The sequence below is a fragment of the Beta vulgaris genome, chromosome 3, assembly GCF_026745355.1.
Source record: "Beta vulgaris subsp. vulgaris cultivar EL10 chromosome 3, EL10.2, whole genome shotgun sequence".
In the NCBI taxonomy this organism is placed as follows: Eukaryota; Viridiplantae; Streptophyta; class Magnoliopsida; order Caryophyllales; family Amaranthaceae; genus Beta; species Beta vulgaris.
Genome location: NC_079204.1, coordinates 17,195,086 through 17,212,507, shown reverse-complemented (window position 1 = coordinate 17,212,507; position 17,422 = coordinate 17,195,086). Strand labels below are relative to the sequence as shown.

Sequence of the window (17,422 nt, the reverse complement as noted above, 5' to 3'; positions counted from 1 at the left end):
ATTTGTTTCCTTTCAACATTTATCTGTCCCACAAAAATTATTCTCCCATAATAAAGATATGTTATGGATCCAAACCGATAAAAAAAAGAAACCCTCCAAAATCCAAAAGACATTAACAACCTCACATTAATCCAATTTTTCAATCGTTTTCTAATTCCCAAATAGATCTCAATTCTCAGACTGATGTTAATTTTCATATAGAATCCAACTCACAAAATATGATTTATCCTACTCAACTTAACCATCAATTTTCTGTACTGAATATGAGCTTCTTAAATACACCTTACAACTGATCAAGTTGTTACCTTTTTTTTTTTTTTGTTAAATTTGTAACACAATTCTATATGTAAGTATGTGTGAGTGCTACTGTTTAATGCAAGATCTCATTACTGATATATTTTGTATTAACCAATTTGAAATACGATTATTTATTAAGTTATCATGCTACTTAATTAAGTACGATATTGACAAAAAATAATTAAGCTCTTAAAGTTCGAATGAAATAGAGTCTTAACAAATTAAAGTGCTATCAAGCCAAGCCTTGATATGGTTCGGCTCGGCTCGGCTCGTATCAAGCCCTACACTCAATAATCATTAATCGATTTAAATAATTCATAAAAACTAAAAACATGAAATGTAGAGGAAATGAAGAGAGATAATGTATGATGGGGTATAGTAAAAGTAGAAAAGAGAATGTGAATATCCGAAATTGTGAAAGGATAGATCATGCGTAAAGTGAAAGGGAGAGGAAATATTAAAATAATTGATGATCTATCATCTTGGATCAACCATTAGAGTTACGAAACTAATTGAACTTTAGACACTAAGGTTTAAAGTAAAAATGTAAGAATTGAAAACAATATAAATAGGCGATCAACCTTGTGAGTCGTAAGTTGTTTAATTTTATGACAAATCAGTCTTGTAAGTTGTTTAATTTTATTACAAATCAGTCTCGTAAGTTGTTTAATTTTATGACAAATCAGTCTCGTATCCGATGGTTTCATGAATTGTTAGATTGCAGCTCAATAAATATAACATTCATACAAATGATTGTAATACAACTTTTTTCTTCAATATATAGTATTGTGCTCCACATCTTCTGTATCTATCAATATTCCCTACATTCATCACTCAACCCTTTAAACTAACTAGTGACTCTCAAATCTCAACATATAATAAGCCATACATATTTCAGAACATTTTCTCCCAACACTCCAACTGTGCAATCATTTGTTATTCGTACACAGGCTACAAACTAGCAATTTAGAAACTTAGTCAAATCCCTAGATTAAACTACAAGTTTTATCAAGCTTAGCTCCAAATGCTAAAATTTCGATTTCGGCTTAGCTTGTTGGCAGCCTTATCATGCATGGAATGATGGAGGATAACACATCCATGGATTGGGTAGATTAAGATTAATACAGGCCACACCATCCTGTTTGCATATAAAGTTATTTTTCAAGCTAAAACGAAAAGAATAATGTTATTTCATCGATAGTCAACTCAGTAACAGAGATCTTAGAAGTTCCAATGGAAAGACTTGAGCAAACAAAACAAGGCTTTCGAAAGGACACATGTGAACAACCAGAGCCATGGATGGTAATCATCTAAAAAGAGGGATACTATACAAGTGCGCATGTTTAAGCCGAAAAAGATGATAAGCTAGCCAGGACGAGAAACTGTGATTAGTGGCTGAATTAGCCTTGTCTTTCCGAATAAACAACTAATACAATTAATCTTACACATACGTGAAGACAATGAAAATGAAGAGAGGGCAAATGGCCAACGCAGTGTTTACAGGTCGCTTCAAAGGCCCTCGAGATTAAAAAAAATAAAGATAACAATTACACTCATACAAACAATATTTCCATCATAAATGCCCTGTATTATGCGGAATCAAATGCTAAAGCACAAATCCATCCAACTCGAGACTGGACATTATATGTACACAAAGGAAAGATAATGGGAGCATACGAAAAAGTGAGTCATGCTATTCAGAGCCACAGCATCTCATATCAGGTGTTCATTCCGGATGAAACTCAGGATTAAATGCAAGAGCCTCGCGGTATATCAATTCCCTCATCTGCTCCTCGGACAAAGCATGTTGCTCAAAGTCGAAGCTAAAAGGAGTCATGCATATTGGCTCATCGCTGATGTCATGCAGCGAGTTCAGGTATGGATGTGCTAGTGCATCTTCAACTGAAACATATAAAACAGTTGAAAGTCAAGGCCAAAGATACTACTTACACCCAAGTTCAAGATTAGGTATACTCATGAAACACAAGTGAGTCATTTCCATGATTTTGTTGTTTTCTACTTTCTTCGAGGTTGAGACTGGATGTGGACGCAAAAGTTCCATACATAAGATGGTAGATTCTCACCTACTGTTTCATGCCTAAAAGTAAACCTGGTTGAAGTACTTTAATTATAACTTGAAAAGCAAATAGTAGTAGTATCAGACATCTAAAAGGTCAAAAGAAAGAAATGATGAGCAGCAGTCGCAATAGGAAGTAAAGTAAGCTCCTGAACACAAGGTAACACAGGTAACGTTAAACAGATAAAACTTCGAACGATTATACGTAAGATATTGGAATTCTTTTCTGACCAATTTACATGTTCAAAATGACTAAAATGAACCTGCAAAATCATCCTCCCTTCCCATGAAGAGTAGCAAGTGTAATTGTGTAAATACAGTAACTTATACCTAATAAACAACTATGAAAGTATCAGGGCATTTGGTTGAACTGAAAAGGCAGGCCTGAAAACGGTACAAAATGGTGGATGGATTTGTTAGTGACAGGTTGGTGGAAGGAGGGCCAGTAAATGTTACCAGACGCATTGAATTCTCCAGTTAAGTGTTCCTCCCCAAGGTTTCAGCCCATGCTAATTGCCAAAATCAGTCGACCCGACTTGACAACCATGCCTTTTCCTCCTCTCTCTCTTTTTCTTGGCTATTGGACCATCCACACCCCTTCTCTCCTCCCCTCTCCTTTTCTTGGCTATTGGACTATCCACACCCCTTCCCTCCTCCCCTCTCCTTTTCTTGGCTACTGGACCATCCACACCCCTTCCCTCCACTTTTGCCCACTGCACCATCCAAACATTATTAGTGCCAGATCCTCTTTTACTAAGGGCACATTCTCTTCACCTGAAATTTTGCTGAAACTCATCAGCCGAAGTTATGGGAACATATTGGAACCTATCTTAACTTATTGGAGCTTATACTTACAACTTATTTGAACTTAATTGGCACTTATCTAAACTTATTGTAATTTAACGGAACTTTTTTAGCCCGAAAGTTTTTTTATTTTACGGTGAAGAGCACCTTAAGATAGTTGACAGTATAGTCCTCGCCAATACTGAATTGTGTATTCACCAGAAAGGGGGGGGGGGGGGGGGGGGGGGTTAAATTAAAAAAACTTCTATTGTCACTATGTGGAGGCTAAGGATTTGGAATAGAGACGTGAAATATTAGTTTGGGAGGCTGCATGAGAAGAAAATAGGAAGAATCTTTTTAAAACTTTGACCAAGTTTGGTAGCCGAGAAAAGGATAAAACTCACACCATTACTTCCTCAAGTTATAAATTCCACTGAAACTGAATCAAGGACTCCTGAGCCGTCCCTTATATGCAACTCTCCCAATTAAAATTAGGAGAAAAATAAGCAAAATGAACCATTGCACGTAAAACATAGGTGATAGATGTCCTTGGCAACACAACCAATTTTAATTCAATACATGTACTTGGCTGCTAGCCTCTGTTAAATGACACAAGTCTTTGGCATGTGGCATCCTTTCTCAACAATGGCATGGTATCATGTCATGGTTTTTGTTAATATTGCACATGACATTACATGCCATTTGCTTGGCTTTCCTCTTACTTTACATCCCATGCTCTAACCACCTTGCCACATCTTACCTTGATCTTATTTTGACCCAGAACATATACTTTATGCAGATAGCATATTAATAAAACGCTAAATGGAATCCCAAAGCATCATCAAAATGATCGTAACTTCCATCTTCTCATCTCTAGATGGGTAAAGCGTACTTTTGATTTTGATATAAGCAACAATGTCATTACTACAATAAATTAATCTCATAGCAACCTTTGCTCATCAGCCAGAACTTTTTGTAACCAACCACCACCATGGCACGGTAGTTTTTGCTATCTTTGGTTGCTCCATCTTCCCCAACATGCAAAGATCGTCCACCATAACCCACACTTTCTAGTCAACTTTTTACATATACATAGAGACACTAAGAACTCTTCTTGAGATGATTACAGACTTACAGTTAATGGAAAATATTCCCTCATGAACATGACCTGTTCTTATTTAAGTATTTCACTATGTACAATACTACAGCGATCTTCCTTAAATATTAAAAAACATAGAGCATTGCAAGGGTTTAACACTAGGGCTTAATTATAAGGAGTTGAGGGTTAAGACAATGTGATAAAAAAGAATCTAAACAGTGATTTTCAACACAATTGAGCATTTATTCCTCCTGTAGTCCATATCATTCACCCTCCCTATGATAGCCCAACCAAGTTCCACGCACATATAAAGTTTGTTTCATACATTCAATATACGTGCTATTGTTCAGTTAGAATTTGATTACAACCTCCTCTCCCTCATTAATAAGTTTTTGGCTTCTAGCCCTCTTATCCCAAATTTATTCAGTCCCCCCCCCCCTTTTCCTTGAATATACAAGTGGGCCTTTGGAAATATTTGATTAGAGTAGAGAATGAGCTAAAGTCCAATTTGTTAAACACACCTTGACTTCCCATCTCAAGACAATTGAGGCCACTAGGTTATGCCATGAGAGATAAAAGCTTATTGCCACATGGGTCATCTTGAAGATAGATTCAATTTACCTGTTATTCTCTGTCTGGGGTCAAATGTCAACATCTTTTCAACAAGATCAATAGCTGCTGAATTTACATGTGGAAATTTCTCAGCTAATGACTGCCTTCTATACTGAGGGAGCTGACGAATATATCTTTTAGCATTTTCATTGAGAAATCCTAACTCATGTTCTGAAGGGGTACCAATCAGCTGCAAGATTCGAAGACAATGTACTCTGTCAGTAGAGGAAATCACATTGCTACAACATAGATCAAACAGTTTATAAGCATAAAGGATACAGCCTTTAACAACAGAAGGCTCAAGACCAAAAAAAAGTACGCTCCTCATGCTGCAGATTAACTGATAGCTGTGAACTCTTAAGTTACAAATTTACAATATATGACCACTTGGTCTATAAAGATCATTTAGATATCAACCTCAGTTAGAAAAAAGAGGCAACTTTATCGTGCTTCATAGATCAAAAATCGAGTGCAATTCTGGTATACATGGCATTTTGTCATGTTAAAACACATTCAGCATTTAGAGAACCAAAGAAAAACGTTCAAACAGCATGATGGATGATAAGAATGCACAATAAGATGGCGCATGTCACGGTTAATATACCTCCATGAGCAGGCGTAGCTGATGCACGTGATCTCTGCCTGGAAATAGAGGTTTACGGTCCATCAACTCCATAAAAATACAACCTACTGACCACACATCAATAGCAGCAGTATAATCTGAAGAATTTAACAATAACTCTGGTGCTCGGTACCATCTTGTCACAACATATTCAGTCATAAAATCTGTCTCCGATGTCACGCGAGCTAGGCCAAAATCACAGATTTTTAAATCACAGTTGGCATTAAGCAAGAGATTGCTAGGCTTAAGATCCCTGTGAAGAACATTGGCAGAGTGAATGTACTTCAATCCACGAAGTATCTGGTAGAGAAAATACTGCACAAACATATTTGTCAGAACTAAGTGCAAACCACAATTCAGTAGATGAGGACTATACCTTTAACACATAAATAGTAATTTCTCCATGCCAGATGATTGTCCAGTTTACATAGTTATACAACAATTAGCACACATTCATTCATGATTTTGTTATCAAGGCCTTGTCACTTTATCTGAATTTTATATCATCAAAATGGGGTAAACTCAATTTGGAAATGAAGGAACAGGGATGAGCCGCTTGTTTAAGGGCCTACTCCTTGAGATGTGAAGAAGCTAGGATATGGTCCTCAATTCTTAGGTCCCTTTTTCTGGACAGGAAGTAACCAAAGTTTAGCACTATCTAGATACGACTGTCTCTACTCCATTATACAAAAAGAAAGAACAAAGAAGAAAAAAAAATACACACAAAAATAGTTTCTCAACTTCTAGATACTTTATTATTGTGTTACAAATAGTTCTAACGCACAACTATTTCTCAACAAAGTCAAACCCGTACTTTTGGTATTCCAAGAACACGACAATGAAAAGAATAAGGGTCTATTTGGTTTGATGGAAAACATTTTTCTATGGAAAATGGTTTTTCATGAAAAATGCTTTCCGATGGAGAAAGCAAATGAATAGTAGTTTTCTTTTGTTTGGTTTGATGGAAATTATTAAGCTAAGAAGGGGATAATGGAAATGTTGGGAATGAGAGAGTGGAGAAAACTAAAAAGTACTTTTCCTTCAAATTTTGGAAGAAATATTTATCCCTTGTCCACCCAAACAATGGAAATTGGGGAAGATCGTTTCCTGGAAAAATAATTCTCCAAACAAACGGAGCCTAAGAGTTTAAGACTACTGAAACTGAAATAGCAAAAAGTGTAGCATTTTTCTCAGCTGTTGTAATTAATTTTAGCTTTGGCAAGTTGAGCTATCTCAATGATGATGCATGAGGGTAGTGCACAGCTGTTCGGAAATAATGATACGGAGACTGAAGAGAAGTTCAACATGTAATGAAACTCTAAGCAAACTTCAACAATGCACACCCTCTGTAGTAAACATCTGAAACATGGACTACGAATTCCACCACAATATCACCGTAAACAGCATACCCTCTTCGCTAGAAAATGGACCAAGGAACTTAAATGATCTGTATTTATGCCCAAAACTAAACAAGCAATTTCTTCCACTTTTTATCAACACAGCACAGTACACTACTTATGCTATGAAAAAATGGCAAAGAAGTCCCAAAGAAATACACTGGATAAAAAAGTGGGCAAGGGTACAGCTGTATGGGAATAACAAAAACCAAAGGAATATCGGCATACATGCGATGAGTACAGTGAACTACAATTGGTTATCTATACTTGTCAGGTTTCAGTAAGACGATGTCCTAAAGAGACTGTCACTTTGGATAAATACCTGACAGTGCTCTTCTGATAATCCCTGATTTGAACGAATTATTTGATGGAGATCAGTGTCCATCAGCTCATATGCAATATATACATCATTAAATGCCTCCCTTCGAGGAGGTGGTATAATATCTCTAATTGCAACAACCTGCAAGAATTGTAATACAAAATCCATGAATGGAAGTCCTGGACAGAAAAGATGAGCACGAGATCTTCAACGAAAACCAACTCCACTAAGTAAATCAATAAGGGGAGAATACAGGAGAAGATTCAGCAAAAATAAGATGATCAGAATATCAATATAAAAGCTTCTCCGTGAAGACAAGCAAGCAGTACTTATGATGCCATCTCAAGATCATAAATATAAAATATTATCTAGGCTAAAACATAAAGCAGATAAAAAGGTTAAAGCCGCTAAGATATTGAAACTGAAAAATAGCAAGTTGACTAATTTATTTCCTTAAACCAGGCAGATGATATTTATATTTAGAAAAATGGATCTGGAAGCACAGGAATACTTGCCAACTTGAGGCTTACACAATTTTGAGGAATGAAAAAAGTATCTCTTGATCAGTTACCATTGAAGCCCATGAACAGAACTTATTACAATTTTTTTGAAAGATTGACACAAGATTCACTATTAAGGATGGCCCCCTCCCTGTTCATGTGCAAGATCTAGCTGGTATAAAAATAATACGAGAGTACGTCAAAGATGCTTCTTGCATTATCCTAGAAACAGGAGAGAAAAATCAGCCAATAATGACTCTGCCACTGCTACTAATCTTGTGGAGGAAATGGGTTTCTGGACATTACAATTAGACATATCAAATTGTAGGACACGTCAAGGCTTAAAATTTCAGACACAGCAGCAGAGATTTGTCCTGGAATTGGACACATGGGAAGGAACACGAATATGGATCCTAGATCAAGGAGTTTTTGTCGAAAGTTTTCGTCTTTAGATGACGTGGAGGTTAAAGTTGCATTATTGTTAGTCTTTCAATGTCTTTGGTGGCTAGTGTAATTCAACTTTGCTGCCTCTTCTACTTCTATCCACTTAATTATTGCCACTTATCTCATTGTTTCTCATCATAAATGGAAAGAATCCAAGACCACCTTTTCAGTTTTGCTTTTCTTCAAAGAGAGAGGGGGTCTTGGGTTCTCTTGGTTAGAACTATATTTGTTTCAACTTAAAAATAAATCACAAGAAAATGATTTTCCATGAAAAGACATATTCTAAGGAAAAATACAGTTGTACTTATTTTTCGTTTGTTGGAATCCTCGCAAGAAAAGTTCAGAAAGGAGATAAAGGGGATAAAGAAAGAGAAAGCTAAAAAATAGGGAGGAAGATGTGGCGTTCCTTGAGATAGCTCATGTTTACCCAAGGCTCTTTTTACCTCTTCAATAAATAGATCCCTTAATCACCTTCCCTTCCTACTAAGCCCCCATCTGGTGGTGTAATTGTCACTATGTCAACAATAAACACTATATTGTCTTCATTTATTGCAGTATTTCTACATCCATTGAAAGCACACATGTATTTCCCACATGTTAGAAAATTCTAGTTTTTCTGTATACTTTTGTGTTCATCCTCCCGTCTCTGCCTCCCTAGTCCTTCCAATGTAAGCATTACTCTGTAGACTGTGACCATAAGATAAGTAGACAGAACTCTTGAACATCAAACTACACCTTAACATTTTCAAAAGTATGATCAACAGAAATAAAACTCGTCAATCAAGCAGGCACGATGACTCATAGCTAATGTTTTGAAGAGCTTGCATTAGAGTTCCAAGAAAACGGATAATACAAAACACATGGCAACGTTTTCTACTAAAACTTCAAAAGGCCACTATTAGACCCTCATAAGCTTCATTCAATATTTCTAGCTCCCCCCACAGTGATAAAATATTGTACCTTGTAATTTATATTTTATAATACTTCTCTGTTCTATAAGAAGTGCAACACGTGGAGATGCATTATTTTTTAAGAAGTCCATGTGATATGGAAAGAGATGGAGAGAGATAAAAAGAGGAGCCTATGTGATGAACGAAGGAGAGAACCCTTTTAACCAAAGATAGAAGTATTGCATTTATTTTGCAACTTCCAAAAACAGGAAAGCTATCATTTATTTTAAAACGGGTGCAGTTATTTGATTCATTCTTGTACATTTTTGGTGCTCCTCTTGGCCTCAGAATCATTCAAGTGAGCCAACAAGCCAATCATAGTCACTACAATTTCAAGTTATAGATAAAGACAACAAGGTCCACCAGGATTTTCCATGTAAAGTTTTGCTCTTTCTTCCATGTATCTACTCTCATTAAGACCTTCAATAAGACCACAACTTAAGATTCCCGACCACTTCCCAGAGCTCTTTGAGGTCCGTCCATTATTTAAATCTTTCATCTTCTCATTTCTTCTGAGAGTGCAATAGAAAATTTTCACTCTACACAACCTTAAACTCATTCAGAAGCATCTTGTCTCTCTTGAAGCTACTCCTACTTCCTTGAAGTAAACACATTTTGAACCCTACTTCTCATCACCTATGTACTTCAACATTTGCATTAAAATGGAACCGCCCACCCACCCGGTACCCAGAGACACAAAAAGAGAGAGAAAAAGAAAATCACACTGCTGGACTTTATTGCAAGCATTATAAGGACCTTATTTCTAGTTACCAGATGACTACACAGTATCCACAAATTAACTTCTAGCATAGTGATCACGCAGCACATCAATCTTATGCTCTTTCAATAAAAAAGACTACTTCCTAAAAGACCAGAAAAGCTTTGATCTGACTCTACAAATCTTAAGTAATGCAGATAATGATCTTTCCCAGGAACATATTATATTGCCGCAAACTATTCGCAATCTCATTTGCCACTAATAGAAATCATTAATACAAGCACTAATTGCAAATTAATGAGCTCAACTAAACTTATTACAAAAACAAAGGAGAGCTCAATAAATGAACCACCAAAAAAACATCCCAAAATCCCAACAGCTAGCAACCGAAAATCAATAAACTCAGAATAACCAACCAAAAGAGGAAAGCATAAAACTGAAATACATAATAATAATAATAATCACTCACTGACGTTTTCATGATCCATGTGCCTAAGAAGCTTGATCTCACGCAAAGTCCTCTTTGCATCAACTTTATTATCAAACGCATTCGCAATCTTCTTGATCGCAACATGCTCGTTCGTCTCCGAATTCAACGCCGAACTACACAAATTTCATCAAAATTAATCAACCACACACACATACACCTTGAAACTAACAACACCGTCAAAGGAGAGAGAAAAATGAAGAAAATTTACCACACGATTCCATACGCGCCTTTGCCAATCGGCATAATAGGAGGTTTATACTTGACAGTAACTTCGAAAACGTTGCCGAAGATGTTGTATTGAATAAACCTTCCGCCATGGCTGAGAGTCGCCGGAATACTAATCTGTTGTTGTTGTTGTTGTTGCGGCGGTTGAGAGTGATCGGGAAGAGGATTTTCCGGCGCTGGAATTCCTGCATCCGACATTTCAGTGTCGGAAGGTTGAGCAGCTGAAGCTTCCATGGTTGATGTTTGTTGTGTGAGCTTGAGCTCTGTTTCTAATTGAAGAAACCCTAGAAATGGGGAAATGAGGGATCTATCTCTTTACTGTTTGTTGATTTCTTAATTAACCTGCTTTTTTTTGGGTGTATTCATTATTATACGATAATAGATTAACAATAAGATAATGGCAGGATTAGGCATTAGCTACTAACTAATACTTCAACTTGTTATTACGTGGCCGTGGCGTCCTAATCATTTCCTCCAATACACACAACATAGCCAACTAAAATTTCAATAAAATGTCTATACTACCTAGAAAAAAACTGTTAGGAGTAATATCAACTTGTAACCATTTTTTCAAAATAATTACAATATTTTGTTATTTTGAAATAATACTTAGTGTTTCTTTCGAAATAATTTTAATTGATAACTTTTCTTAACCAATCGTTCAACTTTACTATAAACTTATTGAAATTAACTTTACTATATACTCCTTCTGTCTTAATTTAGTTGCTACATTTTGACCGTAGGCTAGGCACTATTCACGTCATAACTTTGACTATTTTTTACTCGTTATACATAAGAAAAAACATAGTCATGTTGGATCTTGTTTAATTCGTCCCAATTCTTTTTTCAAATATATAATTTTTATAATTTTTTCATATATGTAACTCAAGATATTGATGTTTGAAGTTGTATCTCGTAAACTGTAAAAAAGCAAAATGTAGCAATTAAATTGAGACGGAGGGAGTACTTTACTATGTGGTAAGATTATTGATTATTTTACATGTAGTAACTAGTAACTTTACTTCCTAATAATATTTTAAAGATAAAATGTACTTTATTACAATAAAACGTAATTATAGTACATGTATCATATCTATAAAATATACATGAATAATGTTAAGAGTTGTACATGAAAGATATCTATAAAATCCCAATCTAGATAATATACTATGGAGAATCAAATAATATCCTAGCTAGAGATATTATTCTATCTCTAACACTCAACATGGATGAAGGATGATGTTAAGGATGATTGAATACTTAATGTGAAGATGATCATCTTACCTCATAGACTCCATGAAATGAAATAAACTCTGACGCAAGGTTGGACTTTACATTGTCAAGTATGGATTTTGTTAATCTCACTTAAATTTTGTTTTCTCAACTTTTTAAATTATAAAAAATACTATAAATTGATCATGCTCCCACCGATACTTAAAAATTGCTTTGGATCTTCCCTACAACCTCTATGATGACAAAAACTCCATTTATATCTAGATTATTATTTATATAGCATGCTTATATAATTATAACACTTTATTTTTTGAGTAGGTAATAGTGTGACGTTATAATCTTTTTTATATAAGTATATGTAACTTGGAAAAATAGCAAACCATTTAAAAGTACCACACCAAGTAAAAAATGTTGCGGAAGACAAATGAGATTTTACTCCAATCATATTGACTTAGTGGAATTTTTTTTATAAAGTACTACCTCGATTTCACAATACATGCATCATTTTCCTCTTTTGGATGTTCCACAATACATGCATTCATTTCCTCTTTTGGATGTTTCACGATATATCCCACCTTTAAAACATGAGTTTCAGATGCAATCACAACCCTCTTTTTCTTCACCTTTAGTTTACGTGTCGTTTATAAATAGTGCATGTATTGTGAAACTGAACTAGTACATACCATCTATCCATTATATAACAAAAAAGTGCTGACAAAATAAAACATATTAAAAGAGTTATATATAACCAAAGTGTCAATTACACATGTTTTTATAAATATGTGAAGGTTAGCTTAACTAGTGTTTGATCTTGTACTTCCTCCGTTTCTTTTTACTCGCTACACTTTCCATTATGGGAAGTTTCACATTACTTGCTACACTTCTTTTTTGGGCAATAAACTCTCTTTATCTCTCTCCTCCCACATGGGTCCCTTTTCTTTTTACTCTCTATATCTCTCTTCTCCAAAAATTGCCTAGGAGTCCGTGAAATGAGAAGTGTAGCGAGTAAAAAGAAACGGAGGAAGTATATTGCACCTATTTTCTTCTGTACCTTACATATTAATTACTATCATGTCATGGGTTTGTGACAATATACGATGGGAGTAGTCAACGATAGCATGACAATGAAATGGACACACAATAATGAGGCTATCTATATACTATGTATTTCCTCCGTCCCAATTTATTTGCTACATTTACTTTTTCACACAGACCAAGAAAACATGTGGGGCCCACTGTGCAGAGGGTATATTAAGTGAAATATTAGCTGATTAATTAGATGGTGAGAAATGTGATTAAAAGGCAAAAGAAGGGGACTTGGCCCACATGTTTTAAAGTAAGCGCTAGTTTTTATTGAAAGTGGGAATTCATTCCCTCCAAAATTTCACAAGGAAGAATTCAGAAAGTGAATTTCAGTTACAAATATACAACCAAAGGGAAATTTAATTTTCCCTCCAAAATTTAACATAACACTATACAGAACAGGGGGTTGAAATTTTCTCCAAAATTCCAAATTAAGGGGGAATTGAAATTTCCCCCCAAAATTGAAAAAAAATTCTAAATTTCAGGGGACTATATATATAGACAGCCATTTTGCACTTGCAATAAATTTGAGCACCACAATATCATCTTCAGCAGTTCACCACCAACACCATCAAAGACACCAACCAGCAGCCAATTCCTTTTGTGTGTGTGTGTGGGGAGGGGGGGTTGGGGTAGATTAACTCTTAGAAAATTCATCATTGAGTTTTTTAGAAGCCATTTTTTATTTTAAAGTTTCACTTGAGGAAAGTGTTGAAGCATTCTCAGCTTGAACATGTCTGGCATCCATAGCTTAGCTATGGCCCCCCTAGACAGTTCTATTGATAACACCTCAACACCATCCCCATCAGCTCAACCCACACCACAAATTCACCCACCTTTTGATCTCAATCATCCACTGTCGGAACCAGAAACAGAACCAGAACCACAACCACAACCAGAGGTCTTTGATCTTAACAGACCACCAGCAGCTTCAACTCAAGAAGAAGAACAAGATTTCTTCACTGAAATAGAACAAGGAAATGGTGATGAGGAGTTTGTTGCTGAGTGGTTAGATGATGACTCAGATGTCCAAGTCACAGAATATGATTGGACAGATGAAGAGCATGAAGAACAGCAACAACCAGAACAAGTGGTCAATAGGACCAAGATATTGGACAATCATGCAAGAGGTCATGTTGCAAACAGGCTACAACAAGTAGCACAAAGAAATCATTATGGCCAGTTCACTTTACCTCATGGAGCTATACTAAGAATTGCAATTGAGTTGAAAACTTCAAGGTGGACAGTTGGTAGAATGTGGAAGAATGTATTACAACAACTCCAACAAAATGCAATAATAGAGGTCAATCACAAAAAAACAGGGAGGGTAGGCAGAATAAGAATTCAGTTGGATCCTCAACAACTAACTTCAATTCCACTAAGGAAGAGGACAAGTATAAGATCAACATCAGCAGCATTAGGTATGCACAAGTCAACCTTGCACAGGTTGGTGAAAAAGGGTGCTATAAAAAAAACACTAATGCCATCAAACCACATCTGACCCCAGCAGATAGGGTTGCAAGGGTATTGTGGTGTTTGGGTTCCATCATACCAAACACTATCCAAACAATACCAAAATTCAGCAACATGTACAATTTTGGTTCATGTGGATGAGAAATGGTTTTGCATGAGCGAAATTCTCAGAGGTACTACCTAGCCCTAGTGAAGCAGAACCATATAGAAGATGCAAAAGCAAGAGATTCATAAGCAAGATCATGTTCATAGCTGCACTAGCAAGGCCAATTATCACAGTCAATGGAGAGGTCATTTTTTATGGGAAGATAGGAATCTTCCCATTCATAGAAGAGGTGGCAGCAAAGAGGTCAAGTTGTAATAGAGATGCAGGGGTGATTGAAACCAAACCTCAACTAAGCATCACAAAAGAAGTCATAAGAGAGAAGCTAATAAAGCACATACTGCCAGCTATAAGAGAGAAGTGGCCAGAGGATGGAAACAAGCAAATATAGATTGTCCAAGACAATGCAAGGCCACACATAGCAAGTGATGATGCTCAATTCAACTTAGAGGCAAAAAAAGATGGATTTGACATGAGATTAATCAATCAGCCAGCACAATCTCCTGATATGAATGTGTTAGATCTTGGTTTCTTTAATGCAATTCAAACATTAAAAGATCAACTTGCACCTAGAAGTGTGAAACACTTGGTTAAGGCAGTGAACAAGGCCTATGACAATTATGATCCTAAGCTATGCAATCATATATGGTTAACTCTACAACAAGTGATGAATGAGACTCTTATATTGAAGGGTAACTACAATTACCACATACCACATATGGGGAAGAAATCACTAGAGAGGAGGGGTGAGTTACCAACATCTATTGTCATCAGTCCACAACTAGTAGAAGAGAGCAAAAAATGGGCAGAGGAAGGTCATATTGAAGATGAACAACAAGAAGCAAACTATGGGGAATCAGATTCAGATAATGGTATTGGCATAATATAAACACAAACAGCAAGCAATGGGCATTTGAAGGCCATTTTTTTGGGCATTAGAGTGCAAGAAGAACATAACTTTTTGTAAGTAAAATACACCATATATAGGTTGGTTAAACATTTTGTATATGTACATGCAAACATTTTGTATTTAAGCTTTACATTTATAATATGTAAACATTTTGGGTTCATATGAAGTTAAGTTAAAAAAAAAAAAAACAGTTCAAATGAAGTTATGTTAAAAAAAAAACAGTTCATATGAAATTAAGTTAAAAAAAACAGTTCATATGAAGTTAAGTTAAGAAAAACAGTTCATATGAAGTTAAGTTAAAAAAAAAACAGGGTATCATTGAATCAAACAAATGAGTGAGAAAAAAAGAAAATCAAATTAAACATGCACAAGATATATTGGTGCAAGATAAATTCAATCAGATTTCATTTTTTTATCACTCATATTTGAGACAAAATGATAATGAATTTACATATAAAAAAAACAGGGTATCATTGAATCAAACAGGTCATTATGCTGGTCGCTATTATTTAAAGACACGACCCTAAGGAAATCTACATATAATTTGATTTCCACATTAAGCCGTACGATGTAAATTATCAAAAAAAAAAGTCGTACGGTGTTCCAGGCCTAAAGTGTTGGGTCATGTGCTTAAAGAGAATAATGCAATAATGTCATGTATTCATTCCTAATTTATAGACACGAATGGTGATTATTCAATATAATGGCCAGTTACAACAATAGTAAGGCACGTGCGACGCATATAGCTCGTATCTGGTGCTTATGGACCAATGTTATGCGTCACACTCTCCTTTGCGTGCGATGCAAATTACATTTTTGCGTCGTTTGGGCTTCCGTGCGACGCACTTGGGGAGATGCAAATCGTCCTTTTTCTACTAGTGTAACCAGTTCATTTAATATTACAACAATATTGTATTGGAGTATATGGCAGGCGTCTCTGCGAGATTATTTAATTTGGTGTCCAAGATTGGTTAGTTGCATTCTCGAATCACCGATGATATGTCTTAAATGGCTAAAGTTGGGTCGTGTCCTAAATGGCTAAAGTTGGGTCGTGTCCTAAATAGCTAAAGCTGGGTCGGGTCTTATATGGCTAAAGATGGGTTGTTTCCTAAATGACTATCCTAGAAAAATCGAGTAAATCGACCAACGCAAAATATTTGGGTCATCACCTAATATATACGGCATGACATGAAGGTTGGGGCATGCATGCCCTAATGCTAAAATTTTGGGTATGTCCTAGAAATCGACCAAGTGCTAAAGGTTGTGTCTTCACCTAAAATATTTGACAGGACATAAAGTTTGGGGTCATGTCCTGATTATTTTCTTTCTTATTCTCTCGGAGAAATTTGATATCAGTTCGTCGCCGATAACATATCTCGAGCTACAATCTAAAAAATTTGGTGCAAAAATACTAATAGCGATGGAGGTCAGCGTTGCCGGCACAAGGGTTTGATTCCGAGCATATAGGGATACGGGATGCTAAAGGTAGACTACAAAATGACCCATAGAAATCTTCTTCCACGAATATCATCGTCGCCGGCCTAACATCATTCTTCTACGCTGGCACAAAGCTAAAAGATTCTTTCCACGGGGGGTACGAGGATTTCACAATTGTGAAAGAGGAATAGCAGGAAGTCGAAGGAAAAAGAGAGAGAAAGTAACCCTAAAAGTTTCTAAAAAAAATTTAGAAAAATAATGTTTTAGAATTTTTTTTGGAATTTTTTTTGGGGGATTTTCATAAATTAATTTAAGGTATTTCATAAATATTAGAAATGTTTTTGAGGAAAAGAAAATGAAAGTGGGCCATGTTATATTCGTGGCTCATATTCATCGAGGTCCCACATTTTCAGTGATCATATTACTAATATGACCATCTAAGAATTTTCCTTGAAGTAATGCCCCTAAATGACATAATGTCCAATAACGAAAGAACAAAGGGCATAGTATTAATATGTAACAAAAGATAAAAACATCTTTCATTCTATTAATGACGATTCGTTCGTTTTTTAGAAACATTGTCAAATCACATGTTAATGTCTTATCTCTCACCTTAATTGAAAAAATCACATGATAGAGTATTGTGAAAA

General features: G+C 35.7%; 1 protein-coding gene across 1 annotated transcript; it reads right to left on the bottom strand.

Moving 5' to 3' along the window:
- Positions 1-1,653: 1,653 nt before the first annotated feature.
- On the bottom strand, positions 1,654-10,877 carry LOC104889027 (mitogen-activated protein kinase homolog MMK1). Its single transcript, XM_010674161.4, has 6 exons — positions 10,517-10,877; positions 10,292-10,421; positions 7,210-7,347; positions 5,473-5,805; positions 4,878-5,058; positions 1,654-2,199 (listed from the first exon to the last, which is right to left on the bottom strand). The coding sequence occupies exons 1-6, from the start codon at positions 10,765-10,767 to the stop codon at positions 2,024-2,026; spliced, it is 1,209 nt and encodes a 402-aa protein (XP_010672463.1). The 5' UTR covers positions 10,768-10,877; the 3' UTR covers positions 1,654-2,023.
- Positions 10,878-17,422: the final 6,545 nt, after the last annotated feature.

Coding starts and splice junctions, on each gene's coding strand:
- LOC104889027 (XM_010674161.4), bottom strand. CDS start 10,767: ATGGAAGCTTCAGCTGCTCAACCTTCCGACACTGAAATGTCGGATGCA. Junction 10,422..10,516: donor GGCGCGTATGGAATCGTGTG/GTAAATTTTCTT, acceptor AAATTTGTGTAG/TTCGGCGTTGAATTCGGAGA. Junction 5,806..7,209: donor TATCAGAAGAGCACTGTCAG/GTATTTATCCAA, acceptor ATGTTTGTGCAG/TATTTTCTCTACCAGATACT.